The sequence below is a fragment of the Odontomachus brunneus genome, unplaced genomic scaffold (assembly GCF_010583005.1).
Source record: "Odontomachus brunneus isolate Ranch 3 - 2012 unplaced genomic scaffold, Obru_v1 Obru_scaffold_098, whole genome shotgun sequence".
Classification (NCBI taxonomy): Eukaryota; Metazoa; Arthropoda; class Insecta; order Hymenoptera; family Formicidae; genus Odontomachus; species Odontomachus brunneus.
The window spans coordinates 1,295,870-1,316,476 of record NW_022639548.1 but is presented as its reverse complement, the minus strand read 5'-3'; the positions used below and the strand labels follow the sequence as shown (position 1 = coordinate 1,316,476).

Sequence of the window (20,607 nt, the reverse complement as noted above, 5' to 3'; positions counted from 1 at the left end):
GAGAGAGAGAGAGAGAGAGAGAGAGAGAGAGAGAGAGAGACAGAGTGAAAGAGAGAACGAGAGAGCGAGTGAGCGAGGAGCGTGGAAGAGAGAGAGAGAAAGAGAGAGAAAGGAAGAGGGTGCATGTGTATATGGATACGTGGGAGAATGTGAAAGAAGAAGGATTAGGGGAGGGAAAATGGAGCGCTTTCGTTCTCAGTGCGTTGATATGATGCCGCGCGACGATCGTTCGTCCTTTCGGGAAGGCTTGTGTTTTCTGTTTCCCTGCTCCGTGCCAGTGCCGGTTGTAACGTCGATCACGATTCCTAAGCGGGTCTCAGACCTCTTCGCCGTGGTCTCGCGACCCGAGCGGGTGCTGTCGAGGACGTGAATGCGCGATTGCCGCCATGGAGCCCGCGACACGCATGGTGTTTATGTTTGCCGGGCGCGTGAATATGCGTGCCTCTCCTCGGACCGGTGGCGCCTTCTTTCAGCGTCTCATAGACCCTCGCGCCGGCGGGGGCGGGTGTGGGGGTGGGAGAGAGGGGGTCGGATGAATGGAAGATGGAGGGAGGACGAGGAGGAGGACGCCGCCACCTTCGAATCAGCCGCCTACAGCCGCGGCCGCACATCGCAGCCTCGAAAGAACGCGAAATCTCTCGGAATACCACACGTGAAGACCGCGCCTCGCGCGATGCCCACGTGGTGGACCGACTCTTTCGGCGAGATCACGCGTGGCCGTGTCACGTGATCCTCGCTACGGCAAAACGGCGGCGCGACCGCGGCAAGGAGAGAGCGAGCGGGGACGTGTAGTGATTTCGAGTCGGGCCCGGGGATTCAACCATTCGTTCGCGCGATCAATCGATCGGTCGATCGATAGCCCGCTGGCTGCTGGTCGATTTAACGTACCGTCCGGCATATTTGAGGTCTGCTGGAGAGGGTGCGCGACGATTTCGCTCGGCTTCGTTTGTGTTTGACGAACTGATTACACCATGTCTCTGGCTAAGATGGTAGCGAGGTATCGAATCGATTCCAACTCGTTGGACTGTTTGTGTCCGGATTTAACGTTCGTCCGACGGGAGGGCTTTGCTGTTTGTAGTAATATGTCAGAATTTTCGCTCGCCTTCAGTTGTGCTCGATAAACTGATTAGATTATGCCGTTCGCCGGGTCACGCAGTGGTCGATTTTCGTCCTGTGCGCGACACCGATCCGACAACGCGATCGGCTTGGCTTTTGTTCGCTGGTGAACACGGCATTGGCCATCGTTAGCGCGGCTCACCGACTCGATTGCTATTCGTTAGATCGCACTCTGTCGAACGCGTTGTTCATCGGACGGTGTCGGGGTTTGGTCGACGACTCGTATTCAACCATGATGCAGCAATCTGGGTGTTCTCCTCCGGAGATCTTCTCACCATGTGCGACTGTCGTCCGCTTTTGGTCGCTTCTCGCGACGAGAAATCGCGAATTTTCGAGTGAACACTTCATTGCTTCCTTGGCGACGCCGAGAAACCGCAATCTCTTGCGAACGCTTGCTCATGCTCCCCTGAACAATGTCCCCGGCTGGGGACATTAAGGGACATTAAGGAACGCAAAAATATATTCGCGCTGAGGAGGATTATGTACTGCGAACCGATTGATCGATTAGGCGCGCACTCCAATTGATCGAGCACTCCGATTTCTTGGGACAATATTTTCCCGAGTCGACCTGATATACAAGCAATTGGCTTAGCTGATCATATCCGCATGAAAACCGGAACTGTCGAATTGTTTGCGCGGTCCACGTAACTCTCCCGATACATGATTCATTGCGGAGCGAGCAAAGTCCCTAAGTGAAACTCCCGGAGTGCACGCTGCCCGAATCGATATCGAATGTGCTCCGTAGTATAAATATACTTAGAGATGATCCAAACGGAAATTGACAATACGAATGGACCGACAATACGGCACGACGAATGCGACATCGACAACTCCTTGCAGCAACGTGTTTAGATTCCCGAATAAACGTTGGAATATTACGTGGGTGTGTCGATACTTTTCTGTAAGAAAGCAAGAGCGCGTACAAGCCAGGCACACGTACTTTCAGCTACAGGTCTGCAGGTCACGTGTGACATTCTAGATAATATCGACTGAAATCGTAGAACTTCGAGGTGAAATAATTACATAATGACGTCGGGAATCTTGATATTATCTCGGTTTGTTTACGAAAATCTCTTTTCCACTCTCTGACTCACTCTCTCTCTTTCTCTCTCTCTTACTCTATTCGGAAAGCGTAAATTCTCGGCGACATTTGCATTAAGAGCAATAAATTATTCTCCGTCGAAATGATCTGTGGGATGATACCCGTTCCAGAGTTAACTCTCGAGATGATTATGCGCTAGGAAACGGTAGCCCATTTTGATTCTTCCAATTAGGAGGACCTCTAGATGGATAGGTGAATAGAGGTAGATAGATAGCTATACATAGAGGACGAGCGTTGTGTGGCGGTGGGAAGAGGAAGGAGAGAGGGAGAGAGAGAGAAGCAGACAGAGAGCGAGAGAGAACGCGTGGGAGGAAGATGGCTATATTGCGGCTCGGGAAAATCGATGTTCAAATGCGCCACCACGTGATTACGTCCACGTCCAAGCGGGAGCGTTATCTCGCTGTGTAATAATGCGAGGTGCGATTATTTGCGACGACGACGACGACGACGACGACGACGACGACGACGACGACGACGACGACGACGACGACGACGATGACGACGACGACGACGACGATGATGAAGAGCAGCGCAAGCAGTCCCCGCGGAGTGGGGACTTCCTCCGCGTGCGTGGCGGAAAGGCGAGAGGGGAGGGGGAAATCATGAATGAAAAGGGTGGGAGGTCGTTTCCTTATCGACGCACGCTGACGGATACTTAAGCCGGCTAATTAATGACGCGTACGTGGTTCGATTATGGTCGTCGTTGCTGGTATAGGCCGACGTGCAGGAAGTGCGATTCTCTTCCTCGACGACCGGCGATTACGCCGCGCCCGCCGCCTCCACCGCCTCCATCGCCTCCGCCGCCGCCGCCGCCGCCGTCGGCCGGATTATTCGCGGACCGGTTCGTGGCCAATCTAAAAAGCCATCGAAGCGCAGTCGCGCTTTTTATCGTCCGACGACCTTGATGGAGCCAGGTCTTCATTTGGAGCTCTTTATGGCGACGTGGGATTGTCGTAAAGCCTTTAAGCAAACGCACGTAACTCCCGTATCCCTCCGCGTAGGCCGGTAATTAGCAATCACGTGGGATCCCGTCCATCGATCCTTTGACGAAGTCGTAAAGCAGCCAGCTCTACGCGGATTTTCCGCCTCGGCGTGGTGATCGATAAGCGGCGCGTGTTCGCGCTTGGGAACCTTCTCGGCACGAGGCAGTGCCCCACACGAATGTAATTAATTAGGTCGTCGAAGCTTCGCTGGTTTTTTCCCCGTAATAGCTATTGGATTTGAGAATTTATGGGCTCCTCGATTTTAGAAGCTCGTTAGGCATCGGAGTACGCGAGACTTCCGGGTTTCTCGCGCGTTGCTCGTCGCTCTGTGAATTTTCCATGCGCTAAAGTGGTCGTCACGAAGCATCAGCGTCTTCGCGCTGAAGACTTCAGGTGGAATAGCGTCCCTCGGGTCTGTTTAGCATCTCGATCAATTCGTTTCTTCCGTCGATCTCGTGGGAATATGATAAATCGTGAGTCGTTCCAGTGCGAATTCAAGGTGGACGGAACCTCCCCCTCGGAATGTGTGTGTGTGTGTGTGTGAGAGAGAAAGAGAGAAAGAGAGAGAGAGAAAGAAGCAGCGAAAGTTGAATGAGCGATCGATCCATCGATCGATCGGTGGTGGTGGGTCGATCGGTGAGCGGCTGAAGTTCGCGAAGAAGAAGGGAAGGATACGAGACGGAGGCACCGGTCCAAGGAGGAGGCAAGCGCGTAGTTCGCGTTGTGCGTTTCCGTGATCGCGGGAGATCCGATCGGGGCGCGTCGAAACGTGTTCGCGTGGCAAGAAGAGACGGGTGTTGTTCGATTGTTGGTTGATGTGTGGTGACACCTGCCGTCGAGGGCGGGAGACTGCGCAGGGGGTTGCAAAAGTAGTAACCGGAAGTTACCCTCTGCCGACAGTCTCCCCGCGTCCGCTTCCTCTTCCGCCAACGACCCGCTGCCGGACGGCGTGCCTGATGGAATCGTCTTTCTTTTCTAGGAAAATGTTCATCGGCGGCCTGTCTTGGCAAACCAGTCCAGGTATGTGGCAGACACACGTAGTAATGATTGAATGAGACCTCCCCTAATCGCGATTGTCGCGACGTTCCCTCGTGTATACGCGTGACAAACAGGATGTCTGACACCCGAGGTTGTCGAGAGCACGTGTGCAGAGGTCAGATCAGGTCAAACCGAGGAACAAATTCCTCCACCATTCCTCGAACAGCCACGTACAATTTCGAGATATCAGTGAAGAACAATTGGCGAGCCCAGTATTGCGAGATATCGGCGAAACCGATATCTACTACTTGGTCGACTGACCGCGATATTCCTTCGTTGATATCCCGAGAATTGACGTAGCAGTTTACGAAATGGCAATGATTTCTCTGTTCGGTTCAACGAGTTCTACGTGTACATGACTAGTCGCTTAAAACCAGAGACGCCCTGTATACCTACCTCTACCTGCCTAGCTCTCGCAACATTGACGATCGACGTCCGTTCGACCGAGGACGAGTCCCGTTTGCAGGAGAGTACGGATCTTACCGTTGTGGACATTATCTTCTTTCGCGCGCGCGACCGTTTGCACGTCACGCTTATTATCCGCCGACCTGTGTACATCGATGCGTTTTTCGCGCGATGCCGCCAGGTATCGTCACTTAACAAGCTGAAAAGCGGCTTCTTTATGAGGGTATGCCATTACTGACCGGAATACGAGTAACGGGTTCTCCGGCCACTGCGAGTTCTTCTGTGATAATGTTCATAGTTGCCGCGCGTTGCACGTTTTCCCTGCGCGTTTGTTCCCCAGTAGGAATTTTCATCCTTCGATCACCATACCCCAACTAACCCTGAAATCCTACTCAGCGCCTCTAAATGGCAGAAAACGTTCAAAATGTTACTTTTAGGTCCTAAAGAGAATCTCCCTACAGCTAGTTGGTTAGACAAACTCAACAGAGGTTAATATGGGCTTCAGAGTATCATAGGCGTTAACTCTCCAATAGACATGTGGTCTATAGACCAACGTTTGTACATCACGAATCAGAGATACACACCTTCTTTATATACATAATCTATTGTTTATACTATATATATTCTCGAAGAAAATTTATATATTTTGGCAAGACTCAGAATTAATACTTTATACAGTTGTTTGGAAAGTCGGATATAATGAATTTTACTTATAAGGGCCGAAACGTAGTTTACAATAGTAAACTACGCGCCTAAGTGAGAACAAAACTGCACGCGCTTACTGGAGAGTTATTTTGATACCATGAAGTCCATATCATCCTCTGTTGATTGTTTAATCTACTACCTTTACCGGGAGGTTCTTTTGATAAGACTTACAAATAGCATTTTGCATATTTTCTGCCATTCAGAGGCGTTAAGTAAGATTTTAGTTTCCACATATATTAAATATACACTAATTATTTTAGAATATAAAGTTGTTGAAAAGTGTTTGAGTCTAAAGTGGGGCTAAAATTTTGACTCAGCTTGTCATCGAGTGTTTTTCTGGTTAAGCTGATGAAGTGAATGTTTTGCTAGAATCGGGACCGTTTGAACGTCGAATACTGGACATGGTAGTGCGTTGAACAAAAAAAAAGACTCTCAACACTTCTCTGAAAAATCGAGGATAGCGCTCCAAAATTTGCGATTGTTGTCGTTTGATGTCGATCGTAGAGAATTCCGACAACAACGTTTTAAGAGCATTTACACCGAGAGTTTTATAGTTCGTCGTATTTTGTAATATCGCGGCGGGAGAAGCATTGCCGAAAAATGTCATATATAAAAAGTTAGGAAGTATGCTTTCTGAAACTTTGAGAACTATCAAAATTTTTTATTTCTCGCTGCGTTTTACAACGCGGCATGTATGTGTGTCGCGTTATTCCGCGCGACAGAGAGCGTCACCATGTATCATCTCTGGAAGGCGTTATTTTTTGCGCAACGCGTAAAAATATCGTGTAGAAAAAATTGCTGAACTTAATACCAAGTTCCGTTGCGCAACACGACTCGCATTTTTTCCAAATTTACGCAGCGCCTCGTAAAGAGCGCAGATTACGTCCGCTGACACATTTGCGGCTTCTCAAACAATGACACATGGGAAGCTCCTCGTATTATCTGCTGCCTCCTACCCCGTCACACTTCTCTTTTCGCGATACGAAACATCTTCGAAAGAAATCTCTCCTTGGCGCTGCAGAAGCGACACGAGAACACGACAAACGAATCTGGGCAGTAGAATTCGATTTCGCACTCTCTCTGAAAAGTATAATCAAAATGTGTTCTTCACTGAAATACTATATTTACTACTGATGGTTCAATAAATATCATAGCATTGTAATCAGTAAAATCTCGCTGATTGAATCAGTTAATAGTAACGATGATTGTGATTATCGATGCATTTAGCGAACACAGGCAATGCTATCACACGCAAGGTGCATGGAAACATTAATTCCATTGTTATATCTGTTACAAACATAAAAACCTAGATTTAGTATAATGTATAACGAATTTATCGCAAATTTTACAGTGGAATCTTAACTCCCACTGATCAAAATCGATAGAATTAAGATGAAGCAATAAACTGGGAGTGTTTTCACTGAAAATTAGTGTGTATATTCACTGATTGTTGATGAATTAATTCTTCTACTGATTCATTGCTGATCAGAAACATTTTTACTGATACACTTTAAGAGAGCAGCCCGTGCAAGACGTGTATTCTCAGTAGGGTGAAAAGAGCGTCACGTGTGAAAAAAAGAATTTAATTGAATTAACCAAATATTTAGTGAAATATGAACTTTAATCAGAATTCCGCTCAAAGTTGTCAGAATTCTGTTCGAGTTAACAACATTTCTGGTTGAACGGAACTGTTCGACTTGAATATTTGCGAGTTTTATTTAACTTGAATCTTGTTAACTTGAGCACAGAATTTTGGTGACTTCAATCAGAAGAATTTCGTTCATATTTCACTAGACATTTAGTTAATCCGACCAAATTCTTTTTCCGCGCGCGTATGGAAAATAACGAATACCGATCATCTCTGTCACGCGAAGCCATGCGCATTTTTTCATTTTCCGCATTCTTATTTTACGGATTAGGGATGACACGACCACATTGACACATTTCGACATCTCGAACGACGTTACGCAGACAGTTTCGTGTTATTCCGTTGCGATGAACGCGAACGGAGGGAATATATTTTTGCCGTGTCGCGCGAAGAAGCGACAGCAAAAATGACGAGGGCGAATAATAGATCTCGATTTGCTTGTTCTGTTGCGCGACGTTACGGTAAACTTTATTACGTTGACGCAATAATGATACGCGATACACGTGGCGTAATGATACCGTGCAGAGGAAGCGCATTACGAAACGGACGAACGGAGACGCTCGGAAACGCGCGGTCGCATTTTGCAGAATGCTTATGACGGTCGTGCATTCGCGTCGGCTTTTTCGCGATATCTAATCGGGTCGGCTTGATGATGCCCGTGCACGCGTGCTAATCCTAATCGCCGCTACCTGCATTCGCGCTACGTTCACGAAAGATGTTGCTCGACGACCTCGATAGTATTCGTTACACTTTGCCGTGCCGGCTCATCGCGTTTTATACGTGTTGCGCGGCAATTCGCCGGATCAAATTGCTGTGGGAATCCGTGAAGACGATTATTTCGCAGTAAATAGGCTCGCAATAATAATAACGTTAACACGTAACAGATTATTGATATTTTGACGAAGTATCATGGGGAATTGTAACGGTAAATGATGCACAATGATAGTGAAATTGATAATACACTAAGAAAAAAATATCTGAGGAATAAAAAATATATGTTCGGTACTAATAATATATTTGCTGAATTCTTTTGTTTAAGTTATATAAACCACCGCGCTTTTTCATGAAAAACAACAGTTTTAGAAAAACACATATTTTCTTATTAGAAGGAAATTTTTCTCTAAGTATAAAAATATGTATGTTAATACGAGCAAATATGTTATTAATAGCCATCGAATATTTATTTTTTTATAGATATTATTTCTTTTAGTGTATTTTAATTACGGTATATTTATTATTTACTGCTGTTTTTCTATCATTGCTACACAGTAAAAAATATTTTGTAATTGTATTAAAATCGATCCGTGCAGAAGTTTTTGTGTTAAATTTTTAACATACCTGTATGTGTCAATTTGACATACTGTCGTCGTGTTACATTTACAATTTCGCGTAGGGTTCATATTTAACGTTTCTAGATGTTAAGGTGACACAATTTATTTGTGTTAAGATGACATAAATTATTTGACATATATATTCTTGTGATAACATATTTTACACACGGAAAAGTAAAGTTTTATTGAATAAACACTGAGAGAAAAATACTTGAAAATTTATTTATGAGATATAAATTTTTTCTGCGAAATAAAATCTGTTTCTGTGAAATAAAGTTTATTTCTGTAAAATAAATTTCGTATGTACAAATAATTATTCAAGTATTTTTTCTTCAGTGAACTAATTTTTTGTGAAATATAAACGAAATGCAAAAATTGGAATGGATAAATTAAGACATAGGAAATTAAATTCAATACATTTTTTACAGCGTATTCTTATTCGCGAGTAGTTTTTATTATATCCTATTATGCGTAGTATAATAGTCTTTTATAGAGATACAACACATACAAAACACGTGATGTCGGCCTTTAAGAAACGCGATTACGTATCGTCGGTTGGATTTTGTAGCAACGGTTCTTCTTCAGCATTGACTTCTTTCCAAGGAGGGGGGTAGAGGCAGCTGGAGAGAGAGAGAGAGAGAGAGAGAGAGAGAGAGAGAGGGAGTGAGGTTCCCGCCTGAAAGAATACGTAGAGCGAGCTCATTAGCGTTATTTGCTGTTGTTGCGTAAGTCATACCTCCATCTCACTCGTTTCCCGCCGCTTCCTCGCTCGCTTTTCACGCCATGACCTCGCTCTTTCTCCGCGCGTCCGTCTACGGAGGATGTAAACGAATAACTTTTATAAACTTCGCCGGCGGCGTGCGCAGGACGCCAGTACGCGTAACTATTCCAGCGAAATAGGGGGGTCCAAGAACGCCCCCGTGTTGGCAGCGTTGTAGGCCGATAAAAGATGCCGGTGCAACATAAATCGGCGAATCAACTTCCGTTTAATTTACACACTCGCACTGTCACGCTTTTTGAAAGGGTTGCGCGCTAAATTGCGCCGGGATGAGGTCAGCAGCCAAGATTCGTTCGTCAGATTTTATGCCTCGTAGCGCAAAACGAAGCAACCCCCTTCCCCAATCCTCTACCCTTTCGTGGAACACGCCTCCGTTCGGGAAGTTACTTGTATATTGAATAAGTTGCACGCAATTGTGTATACGCCCCTCTATACACATTTATCTCTCTCTTTCCGCGCGAAGTTTGTAGATTATCCATTTTACACTCTCTTACATAATTGGAAAATGATGCACGTTTCTAAGCGTTTTGACACTTCACCGCCGCGTGGTGGAACGTTATTTTTTCTGGTTTTGGTAAATTCAAGCTTCAAATGCCCCCCGCGCAAACTTTGCCTCCTAATTGCGCTAATATGACACGTTAATTCGTAACGGATATTATGCAGAAGAGAAAATTAATTTCTCGATCATATTGCACACCGTCCGCCACACTCTATAGTAATATATGGTCCGTGCGATGGGACGGCCCGTGGGCTTTTTACCTCCTTTTTTCTTCCATTTTTGTGAATAATATTTTTCACGCTAGTGCGAAATTGACATTTTGCTTTTCAGCACTGCGAAATCGCGCGTTTTATAATGCGTTTTATTTGCACACACAATTCACAGACTAATTCTGGAGATTTAACTAATTCCATATTGATTTTGGAATTAATTAAAAATTATCCAAGGATATATCCAAATGCCGTATCAGCAACTTTTATAGAATTGCATGATTTTATAAATGAAATGACTGGATTTTTTTAAGCTCGAAGTGTCACATGTGAATTTGACGTCTCCTGTTGTCGAATTGTCATTTTCCTCTCGACTGATTCGGCGGAACTACTATTGCTTTAATCTACCGGAAAGTTCGGGGCCATCATAGATGCGAATAAAATTTGCGTTGAATTTCGCAGTGCCGAGAGGTGAGATGCTCGCTTTACTCCGACGATTTTATCGCGGTTTATCGTAATTATGTATTCGAAAACGATCGCGAATTTCGCGATACTTATTTGGCAACTTTGCCTCGAGACTTCCTGAGAAACGGCGATATCTTCAACTCATGCACGACACCAAACGTCTCGGGGAAATACCGAACGATTATCACGATTTTACATTACGGAACTTGCAAAACTAAAGCGAATAACGATTCCTCTTTAATGCACACGAGAAATTCGATATATCGTTTCATACGCGGCAAGCGTGGGCGCGTATGTGAAATTTACGCGTTTGTTCTTTTTTTCTCTACATTGAACCGACGATATGATACCCGATTCGGAAAACCGATAGCTACTGGAATAATATTTTTCTTGGCGTGTTTAAAATGGTGCCCCGCGGCTCGCACGTGCGTACCGCGCTGGCATTATTCGACGACGGATAATTGTCGATCAAGTTATTTGCGTTTATGACACGAATATCTTTGCGGAGCGTGCCGTTGTAACGATAAGGACAATCAATTTGGGAGAAGAGAGGGAAGGAAAAGGAGAATATTATTTAACTAAAGCTAAATGAGGAATTATTCTAATGAGTTATAGGATTTTGGCAGAAATAAAAATTAGGTAAAATTCAGATATTTGTAAATTAATAGGGGTATACATTTTTTTTATTGTGTATATCTGTTAGCCCTTTAAGCGCACTGTGATGCAAATTTGTACCTCAGATTTCTTCAAAGTGATTTTTTTCGGGATACAATCAAGCGTAAATTAATTTTTCAATCTTTCCTATATTGATTTTTATATTATCGTCCTTAAATTTCTGATCTTTTTATTATATAATTATATAATTATAATTTTATAACTAATTATAGTTATATTTTTGGACTCCATTTTCTATGTTATAACGTAAATAACGTAAAAAAGTAGTAGTAACATGCATATAAAGTTATTATATCTAACATAATAGAATACAAAAATAGTTTTTCCTTGACCATGATTTATAGTAATAATTTTTCTGATTGTAGTTACAATTATCAAACATTTTTCCCCAGTGCAATACATTTCTTTTATTTATTTATTAGAGTTATAGTTATCGGGGCGGATTTTGGAAAAAAATATTTCAAAAAATGAGAGTTATAAAGATTACATTTAATCTTTTTATTGAAATTTCGAGTTTGCAAAATAAATAAATGCAAAATGACTCTGAAATTTGCGAGAGCTGGACAGTTGTGATAAACGTTTGTTGACAAACATCAAGCTGGTTGAATAAATCGTTTTCAAGTTATTGCGGTTGCAGTGAAAAAAAGAACAATGCTATTTCGAGAATAATGTGTTTTAAGTTTTATAATGAATTCTTTCTCAACTTTTTTATATCAAGATATTATTAAAAACGCACTTAATAGATAATATATAACAAAAGATACATCTATTAATTTATAATTTTTTACCACTCTCCAAATTTGACCTAATTTTTACTCCTGTTAGAAGGATCTTGTAGTTCCTTAAGATTAACATTTCCCATTAGCCTCGCGAAATTGCGTTTTCAACGGAAGATCCCTCGCCTCGCTTCGCTCGCCGCGATTAAAGTCCGTACTTTCAGCACTGACTCTGTTCATGCCGATCAGTTCATGCCTGCAAGCGGCGTTGCAGGCGCGGCGCGATGAATTAATTCGCGAATTACTCTAAACAATTCGGCGATTACTATCTGCAGGCAATTTATAATGCAGTGGCCTTCCTGGGTGCGGTCAATTTAACGCATTAATAGAATCCGTCGAATTCGCGTATCGACCCAAGAACCGATAGTTAATTGCCATTATATAACATTAACGCGATCGCTATTGGAATAATTTAACAGTCACGCGGATCTCTATCTTATAATATGGCGATCGTTAAAATTGAATTGCGCGCACGTGGAGCTCCGGCTTCTGAAATTCGCGGCTGCTGCGAGAGTATTTCGTTCAACAGACACCACGACATCTTCGGCGGTCCAAACATCAGACTGACGCTTTGGGACCAGTCCAGAGGTTGTGGAAACAATATGTACACACTACTCGGAACTTACAAGCACGCGTCAGTTTACACCTGATTTTCGTCACTCTCCCCGAGAGTTAATGTACGAGGTATACAACTGCAGCCGCTGAGAAATTGCGGCTCATACACAAACGCGCGTCTTGCGTCTCATGTTCGCTCTCGCACACGGGCGATTCATGATTTAACTCTAGCTACTGACTTCCTAGCTATTTGCAATCAAAACAATACACGCTTAATATATAAAGTAACCTCATGCGTTTGTTTTTTTTTTTTTTTATTACATTGAATTTGGATGTGCTGAACGCGTAAATAACGTGAATCATTGATCATTTTTAAACTTATATATCATAAAAAATTCATTGCTTTTCGGGAATTTTCGTTGAAAATGCACACATGTGATCAATGCTTTCTTCGACTTAATCTCAAGCAGATTTTATTTTCCATTTTTATACTGAGAGAAGGAATATCTAAAGAATAAAATATATTTATTTGGTGGATACTACACACTGAGAAAAAATACTTGGAAATTTATTTGTGGGGGAGGGGATAAAGGTTTATTTCGACGAAATAAATACTTAAGTATTCTCTCAAATAAATACTTAAGTATTTTTTCTGAGTAATAATATTTATTTAAATCTAAATTCTCTTATTCAAATAGAATAAATAATTGCTTTCATGAGAAACTTAAAGAAGTTTTAAGAAAATATATATTTTCTTATTTGATAAATATATTACACTGAGAAAAAATACTTATAAAATTATTTGTACTATATAAAGTTTATTTCTGTAAAATAAAATATATTTCTCTGTGAATAAGCTTTATATATCCCACAAATGAATTCTCAAGTATTTTTTTCTCACAGTGTATAAGTAAATATGTTATTATATAGTACCCATACCGAATAAATCTTTTTCTTATAATATATTTTTTTTTGTTTTTATTCTCGCGACATAATGAGACTTGAAATCTCTTCATGATAAAATATTCGTTGAAGAAATTTTCTGGTTTTTTTAAAGAACAGAAATGACGAGTGCACGAGTAGGTAATGTAACTAGCTTCTCCTTTTTGCATTGGGGACGAAATTCGCGGTAATTGTATGCCAAACATGAACGAGCGGTCACTACCGGCTCTCGCAGACACGACAAGTCGATCGCAAAACGCGAACAAGCAAAACCTCTGACGTTTCCTTGTCGTCGTCGCCGCCGCCGTTGTGTCGTCGTCGTCTTCGTCGTTGTCGTCGTCATCGTCGTTGTCGTTGTTGCTTCTACCGTCCGTGTCGTCGTCGTCTTCGTCGTGGTGGTGTCTGATGCAATCGAGCGCAACAGACTCCACTCTCGACTCTCTCGCTATTTTTAAACGTAATTGCACCAGGCCGTTTTAATGGGCGACCAGGCATAGTGACGGAGATAGAGACAGTAGTCGGCGGGAGAACTAACGGCAAAAATTCGCCGGCGAATTTTGCCGGGCACGTTAACCCGTGATTCTCGGCCAGAGAGACGCGCATCAATTCGTAACTGCTTAGCCGCCAGTGGGAATAATGAATGAACTTGATAATTTGGGCTGACAAGTATCCGTATATTATTTTATCATGTTACTAATTGTTTCGTTCGTTTCTAACGCGAACAGGTGTCTGATTCACGTGGTTTTTTCTTCGCAAAGAGGTAAGGTAAAAATATCTGAACACGTACCTAATTCTGGTCTTATTGTTTTGGTCTTTAAACACGAATTTAAACACGATTTAAACCCCTTAACACAGAATATAAATATACATTCAATATATTCAAATAGAGACAGGTGTACATAAATTTGGTAGCAACATTACTAGTTAATTTGTAAAAGATATACATTCCTTATGCGTAATTCACATGATATTCATACTTATCCGAGAAAACGTGACAATGGAGATTATACATGTTTAGAGTATGTAGAATTATAATATATATATAGTTTAATTAAAATACAACTAAAGCTTTAAATACAACTTAAGCTAAGTATAAAATAGTTTATTAAATTACATTAATTCTACGTATAAAAGTCGTATAGTTGTTATCTATAATAGTTGTCATCATTATTTTTCTTTGAGTGTCGAATGATGAAATAGAAATATGAAAAGAAATGATGAAAATTTTAAAACAATATATCGTGCAGAATGCAATACGAAAATGTGAGTATAACTTTTAGTAAATTCGTTGCTGCGTCAATATGATAGAAATTGACATTAATGTATGATGTAAACTTAATGATTAGTCTAATATAGCATATTTGTTTCATAAATGTAGTAAAAAAAAATGATAGTGAAGTTTGCACCATCGGTTGTCTGACGTCACGATCTGGTAATCACGTTTGATAATCACAAAAGTTTCTCTGAGTATATATGCTTTACGTTGAAAGTTTAAACATTTGTATCTAAATATAAAAATAATAAAAATGCCCAAAGTTGCAGGCATTGTCTAGTTTCGCGAGCTGCTTTGTTATTTAAACGAGACGCGAAAGTCAATATTGCGACCTTTTACTACTTCAATCCGTTGACTTAACATCTATCCATCGCGCTTTCCTGATATCGCGCGATCAGATCGAATTTGAACCTCTATGAATTACGACGCACTTTGCGATAAGATCACAATGACGTGAAGTTCGTTACGCGCGCGGACCCCCGCGTATGTATAGGCTTTATGTGGAGAGAAACGAGACGTCGGTCGATTAGTCACAGAACATCACAGTCGTCATCCCTAAACAACGCCAATTAGCACCACTCTAGAGCGGATTATAAATAGTGCATTAGGTAGGTCTGGGTTGAATTGGGCGAGCCTTAGGTCGTGTACTAGCGCGGTTGACGCGTGCGCGCACGCGCGTGTCGTCGGGCGTATTTTTAGATTAATTTCGATAAGTGCGTAGTAACTCAGTTATATAGGACGTGCAACGCACGGTAATGAATCCTGATTAACGATCAGCTGGGTCGCTGGGTTGTACGTTGTACAGTGCCAATTGCGGCGTACAGAGACCGGCGGGAATTCAGTTAGCTCGTCTAATTTTAGTTCACGAGCGGAATTTAATCGCGCAAAAATCTCCGCCGATTCAATTGAAACGGAAAGTTCCGGGAGCGAGCGTGCCGATGTCTGGAAGAGAAGGCCGCGCCAACGCCGGCTGCAATCGCGGAAGTTAACGCGCCGACTTGTATCACCGATATATCGCGCTACACTCTCGCGATTCGCGAGTATCGAGCGCGCGCATATCGTAGCGCGTTCAAATCGTGCGAGACCGTTGTTGTAACGGGGTGCGACGTTGCAGCCCGGCCGGCCGTGCAACCGGATATCCAAAATATCGATGAACAACAAATAAATACGCTGCCTCTTTTATTTTCCTGAAATATTAACGCAAGTCGAAGCGTGTTTTGATCAGAGCAGGGCGTACGGTTATTTCCGCTATATTTCACCAGTAACATGCAGCCGCGACGCGGCTGCACACGGCAAATTTCGCGCAATGCACATCCGTCGAATACGCAAACTGTCACGACATCAGAAATATTATTCGCAGATGGGTGCCGTTCGCAATTTAACGGCGAATATTTTTTCGCGGCGGTTTCCCGCCGTTGGTTTCATCGGTAAAGAACTCTTTTGCCACGCGAACATGCGTATGACAGTATAGGTATGTTTGCGATGGATATTTGACTTTTTTACTACTTTGTTAAGGTCTTGCCTTTAAGGTCTGGATAATAGTTACCAAATGCTTTGGCAAAATAGTTTTAACTGTGCCATTGAATATAATCAAATAATTAATATAATAAACATATAATATAATAATAATATTAGTGTATATATTAATATATAATTATTATATTAATATTAGATTTGGTTAAATAATATTAGATTTGGATAATAAAATAATTAATAATAATAAGATAATATGCATAATATACATATATATTATATATATAATTAATAGATAAATAATTAATATAATAAATATTGGATTGTATAATAAGTATTTCTATATTGTATTATAAATATTTTGGATTTTTTAGATAAAATATAGAACGATTACATTAGGTTTTATCCTTTTTTTCATGCGTTTATTTTCGACGCATAATAAATTAATATTAGATTTAATTTTTACGCTGTTAGTTAACAAAATTTATATAGTATTTTTGTAGGTTGTAATAATGGCTAATATATTGTTAATTAAATAAATTCTTTTTAAAAATTATTATTTTTAAAAATAGTAATTTTAATATATTTTAATCAAATATATTTATATAATAAAATAATATTTTTAATGTAATATTTTTTAAAATCTTCTTAATTAAAAAAACTTTTTTAATTTTGTAATTTTGTTTTATAATTTTATATGAAATAATATATGCAAAGGACGACTGAAGATCATAAATCGGAACACATACATGTTGTTTCATAAAATTAGAACAATATAAAAATATAATTTTTCTATTTTATCATTTTAAAAAATCCGAGATTATTACACAATAACACGAGACACATTATTACGCGACTTATTACTCAATCTAATATTAACAAAATTACCAATTTAATATTAAAAAAAACATTAGCAAGGCTTGGTGTCTATTGCTAACACTTGGTAAATATTATCAGTTCATGTATAGTATTGCCAAACAATTTGTTAAACAAAACTATATTGTATGTAATATTTACCACATGTGATAAAGATTCGAAATGACTGAATATTTGGATAATAGTTAAACAATTTATCGTAATTAATATCAAATTGTTTAGTATTATTTACTAAACTCCATTTAGTTTGTTCAGTTAAATGAAGAATTTGTGTTATTAATTATTTTATAATTATTACCAGTCGTGTATGGTAATTATTACTATATTTAACATGAATTGTCGAATATTGCACTGAAACACAAAAAGCATTTATTAGCTATTACAAAACCTTTTTTCAGTTATATTTTTTCTTTTATAACGCGCAAATATGTGCACTAATGTGTTATTTTAAAACTCTGCATATTTAACGAAATACAACGCGGGCGTGTAGTAAGATTGACAACCACGTGTTCAGCGACACGATATCTTACCGCTTGCGGAAAGGATAAGGGGACAAATAAAAAGAAAATTCGAATTCTACGTTCTCATGGTAATATAGTTTCGCGTCAATTACTTTTCCTGAATCGTCTACTTTGTACTCTATAAAAAAAAGGGATCACTATTATTCTCTCTCTCTCCGTGGAAAAAATTTGGATTTCAAGAGGGAAGGTTTCGTGGATTCACTGTACTTGAAGAGTTCCAAGGTCCGGAGGACCTAAAGAATTCAGATATCTAAATAGCTTATGAGGCACCGTTTATCGGAAACCTATAGTTTCTATTTCGCGTGTTCGAAAATTTAAGAAACTGTCGAAACCTCGACAACTGGTGAGATGTTTCGAGCGGCGAACAATGATCGAGAGAGAGAAAAAGAGGACGGCAGTTTCGGGACATCCTGTACATCCTGCCGCATTTCCGCGCATAGATCTCCTTTCGAAGGGAACGGATGGCTCGGCGACGGCGTACGTGGTTTTGAATATGTATACAACCGGCAGTCGTTCGCACGGTCGACGAACACTCTTATCCGCGTGCATCTCGTTTTGCCGGCTCGCAGATCTCGAACAAGAAGCGCCTTGTACCGCGATACGCGAAAGAATCTCATAACAGTCGGTGCCTCTTCCCTTATCGGGCAAACCGTCGTCACGATCGCGCCTCTTCTTTCTCTCTCTCTCTCCCCTCTCCTTTCTCTCTCTCTCTCCCCTCTCCTTTCTCTCTCTCTCTCTCTCTCTCTCTCTCTCTCTCTCTCTCTCTCCCTCTTATCTTATTCACGTTTTCTGGACTCATATGTGCCGGAAAAAGATAAGCTTGCCTAAGATAAAAAGAAGTATTGCGTGCGACACCGGAAGTTGTGAGAAGACACTTAATGGCGAACGTATGCGCGATATGAAAATATATCGGCAATCTGCAGGTCGACGTCTCGCGTTAAAGCGAATATATTGAATATCTGACAAAATTGCTGGGCAAATCCCAAATCCGTGTTTTCACGCTGCTCTCTGTATTTATTGTACCGAGTTTATTGACGTTGATCGCCGCGTTTGCGAGCCTGGTGGTGTTTTCCCTTATTTTATTTTGCCTCGGATTGCAACCCCCGTCACTTTTCTACAAAAAACAGACTCGACGTATCGAAGGCCGCACGAATATGCATGCATTTTTCATGTCTCCATTAAATAATTCAAAAACTATTTCCTTGCATTTTGTATATTGTGTGTGAGAGACGCGCGCGCACTTTGCGTTGCGATATTACATTCGACTCTTCCGATAACACCAGGTCAGTCATGAACGGCCAGCATGCGCTGTTTAAACAAACAGAAGATATCGCATTGTAAATGCATTTTTTTTCCTGCGCCCGCCGTAGTCATTGGCTGATGATATCGGGTAACATTTCTCACACTTAGGCTTTAAATATCAATGAATTGTCCACTTGGAGGTAATGGTCGCCGATAGGAAAACCGGGTCACGAGTCGCGGACTTGACCTACGTTACGATTTATGACGGCGATTCTTTGATTTGTTGTCGACCGTTCCGACCGAGCGCGAAAAATAGAGTTTCCGAAGAGGAATAGTGTTACGGGAAAAAGTGTATCGTAAACCTTGGGAGAAAATCACCGATATACTGTCGGAATATCACCCGTAAACTCAGAAATGAAGAGAGAGATACATTCGCCGCGGCTCTCGTTTTATTTTGAATTTTCGTTATCGTAACAGTGTAAACAATACGGCTTTACATCTCGCCGTTATCTCAATCGTTTTCGTTACGTTAATTTACTTTCTCTCCCTCCATCTGCCTATCTATCTCCTTCCACTCTCCTTGTTCTTTCTCTCTCTCTCTCTCCCTCTCATTTCACGTGTACATCTGATCGCTTTCATTCGGGAATTAACGTGACGCGTCGCTGAGTGCATTGGGTGCAATTCATATGTCACATTGTTACGTATGTCGCTCGATAATAACATTACGATCTCTGCCAGATAAAAATTCTCGATAATCTCCATAGTTGCTACATGTGCGCGACGCTTTCACGAAATTGAAACGCCGGTGTTTAAGATACACGGTTATTGCGCCGCGTGCTCCAATTCGCGCTGCGATGCCGTCACGAGTGCATCCAGCGATTAAGCTGCATTACGATTCGCTCGACGTCACTTAATGTGATCGTGATTTCTTCGAGATTACACGCGGCGGTCTTCGCGATACTTCCGTCTGGCGAGACGGTGCGCGCGTCCACGCTTAACAGGAATTTAATAAAATAACGTCACTCCACATCGCGTGCAAGGGAATGAGCGAGGAGCGGGATCTCCGACGATTGAGTCGAATTGGAAATGCTGCTCGCTCTCGCAGTTTGTTCGTCGCAATTTACATCGTGATTGAAACATTAGATCGATACAGGCAACGGCGGCGGCTCGCCGCCGTAAACAGCAATAGCGCAGCAACCACCTCGTAACAGGATACAGAAGTTAGCGCTCGTGACGCGCGTTACATACGCGACATTCCTGCTTCGCATATAAGATTTGCATTTAACGCCTCGCGTGCTACGCGGCGCATCCAGCGCATTCCCGCGAATCCACGGTGCATTACAGTGCTCGTATTTGCGCGAAATTATCCGCGACGTAAATAATAATAAACAGCGGGAAGCGGCCGGAGCGCGGAACGGCACCGCTACCGTAAAGGGAAGGTGCAAGAGAGAGAAACAGCGAGAGAAAGAGAGAGGGATAGGCAGTGGGAGGAGAGAAGAAGGAGAGTGTAAAAAGGAGGAGAGAACACGCACTCTCGCGATGGAGTTATCGGCGCCGGTCATCGCAGCAGTTTTCCGCGACGATTAATAACAGCGACGTTCGCGCACACTCCTCGGAGTGGCAGAGAACGCCAGGATTATTACCTTCGACATTTCCGCTCCGCGATACCGAAGCGTTTACATATAACATCTGCATGCAATGCCTCACGTGCTCCGGATCGCAGTGGAATCCGTCCGCGACGACGGACGCGGAGTAGTAGTGCATCGCGGAGTGCATCCAGCGCATCGTTCCCACCGCGCTTCCCCTCCCTCCATTCCGCGCGGTCGTTCGCGCCAGATGCTTCGTCGTTTTCTCCTGTCGGATGCACGTGCTGCTCGTATCGTTCGTTTCGGGCACCGGTCGTCGGGCTCTGCAAGGTGCAGGAGGATGAAGCACCGGGGAAAAGAGAGACAGAGAGAGAGAGAGAGAGAGAGAGAGAGAGAGAGAGAGAGAGAG

The 20,607-nt window shown here is 42.1% G+C and overlaps 1 protein-coding gene across 5 annotated transcripts in view; it reads left to right on the top strand.

Annotated features, from left to right (window-relative positions):
• The window catches only part of LOC116848714 (RNA-binding protein Musashi homolog Rbp6), a 926,784-nt gene that overhangs the window by 3,188 nt on the left and 902,989 nt on the right, over positions 1-20,607 (top strand). For 3 of the 5 annotated variants that reach the window (XM_032825098.1, XM_032825097.1, XM_032825095.1), the window contains exon 2: positions 4,181-4,221. In XM_032825098.1, coding sequence (XP_032680989.1) covers positions 4,181-4,221 — 41 coding nt within the window. Of the gene's footprint in view, positions 1-6; positions 4,222-20,607 lie in introns of those variants that run through there. The other 2 variants (XM_032825096.1, XM_032825099.1) reach the window with 1 other exon arrangement.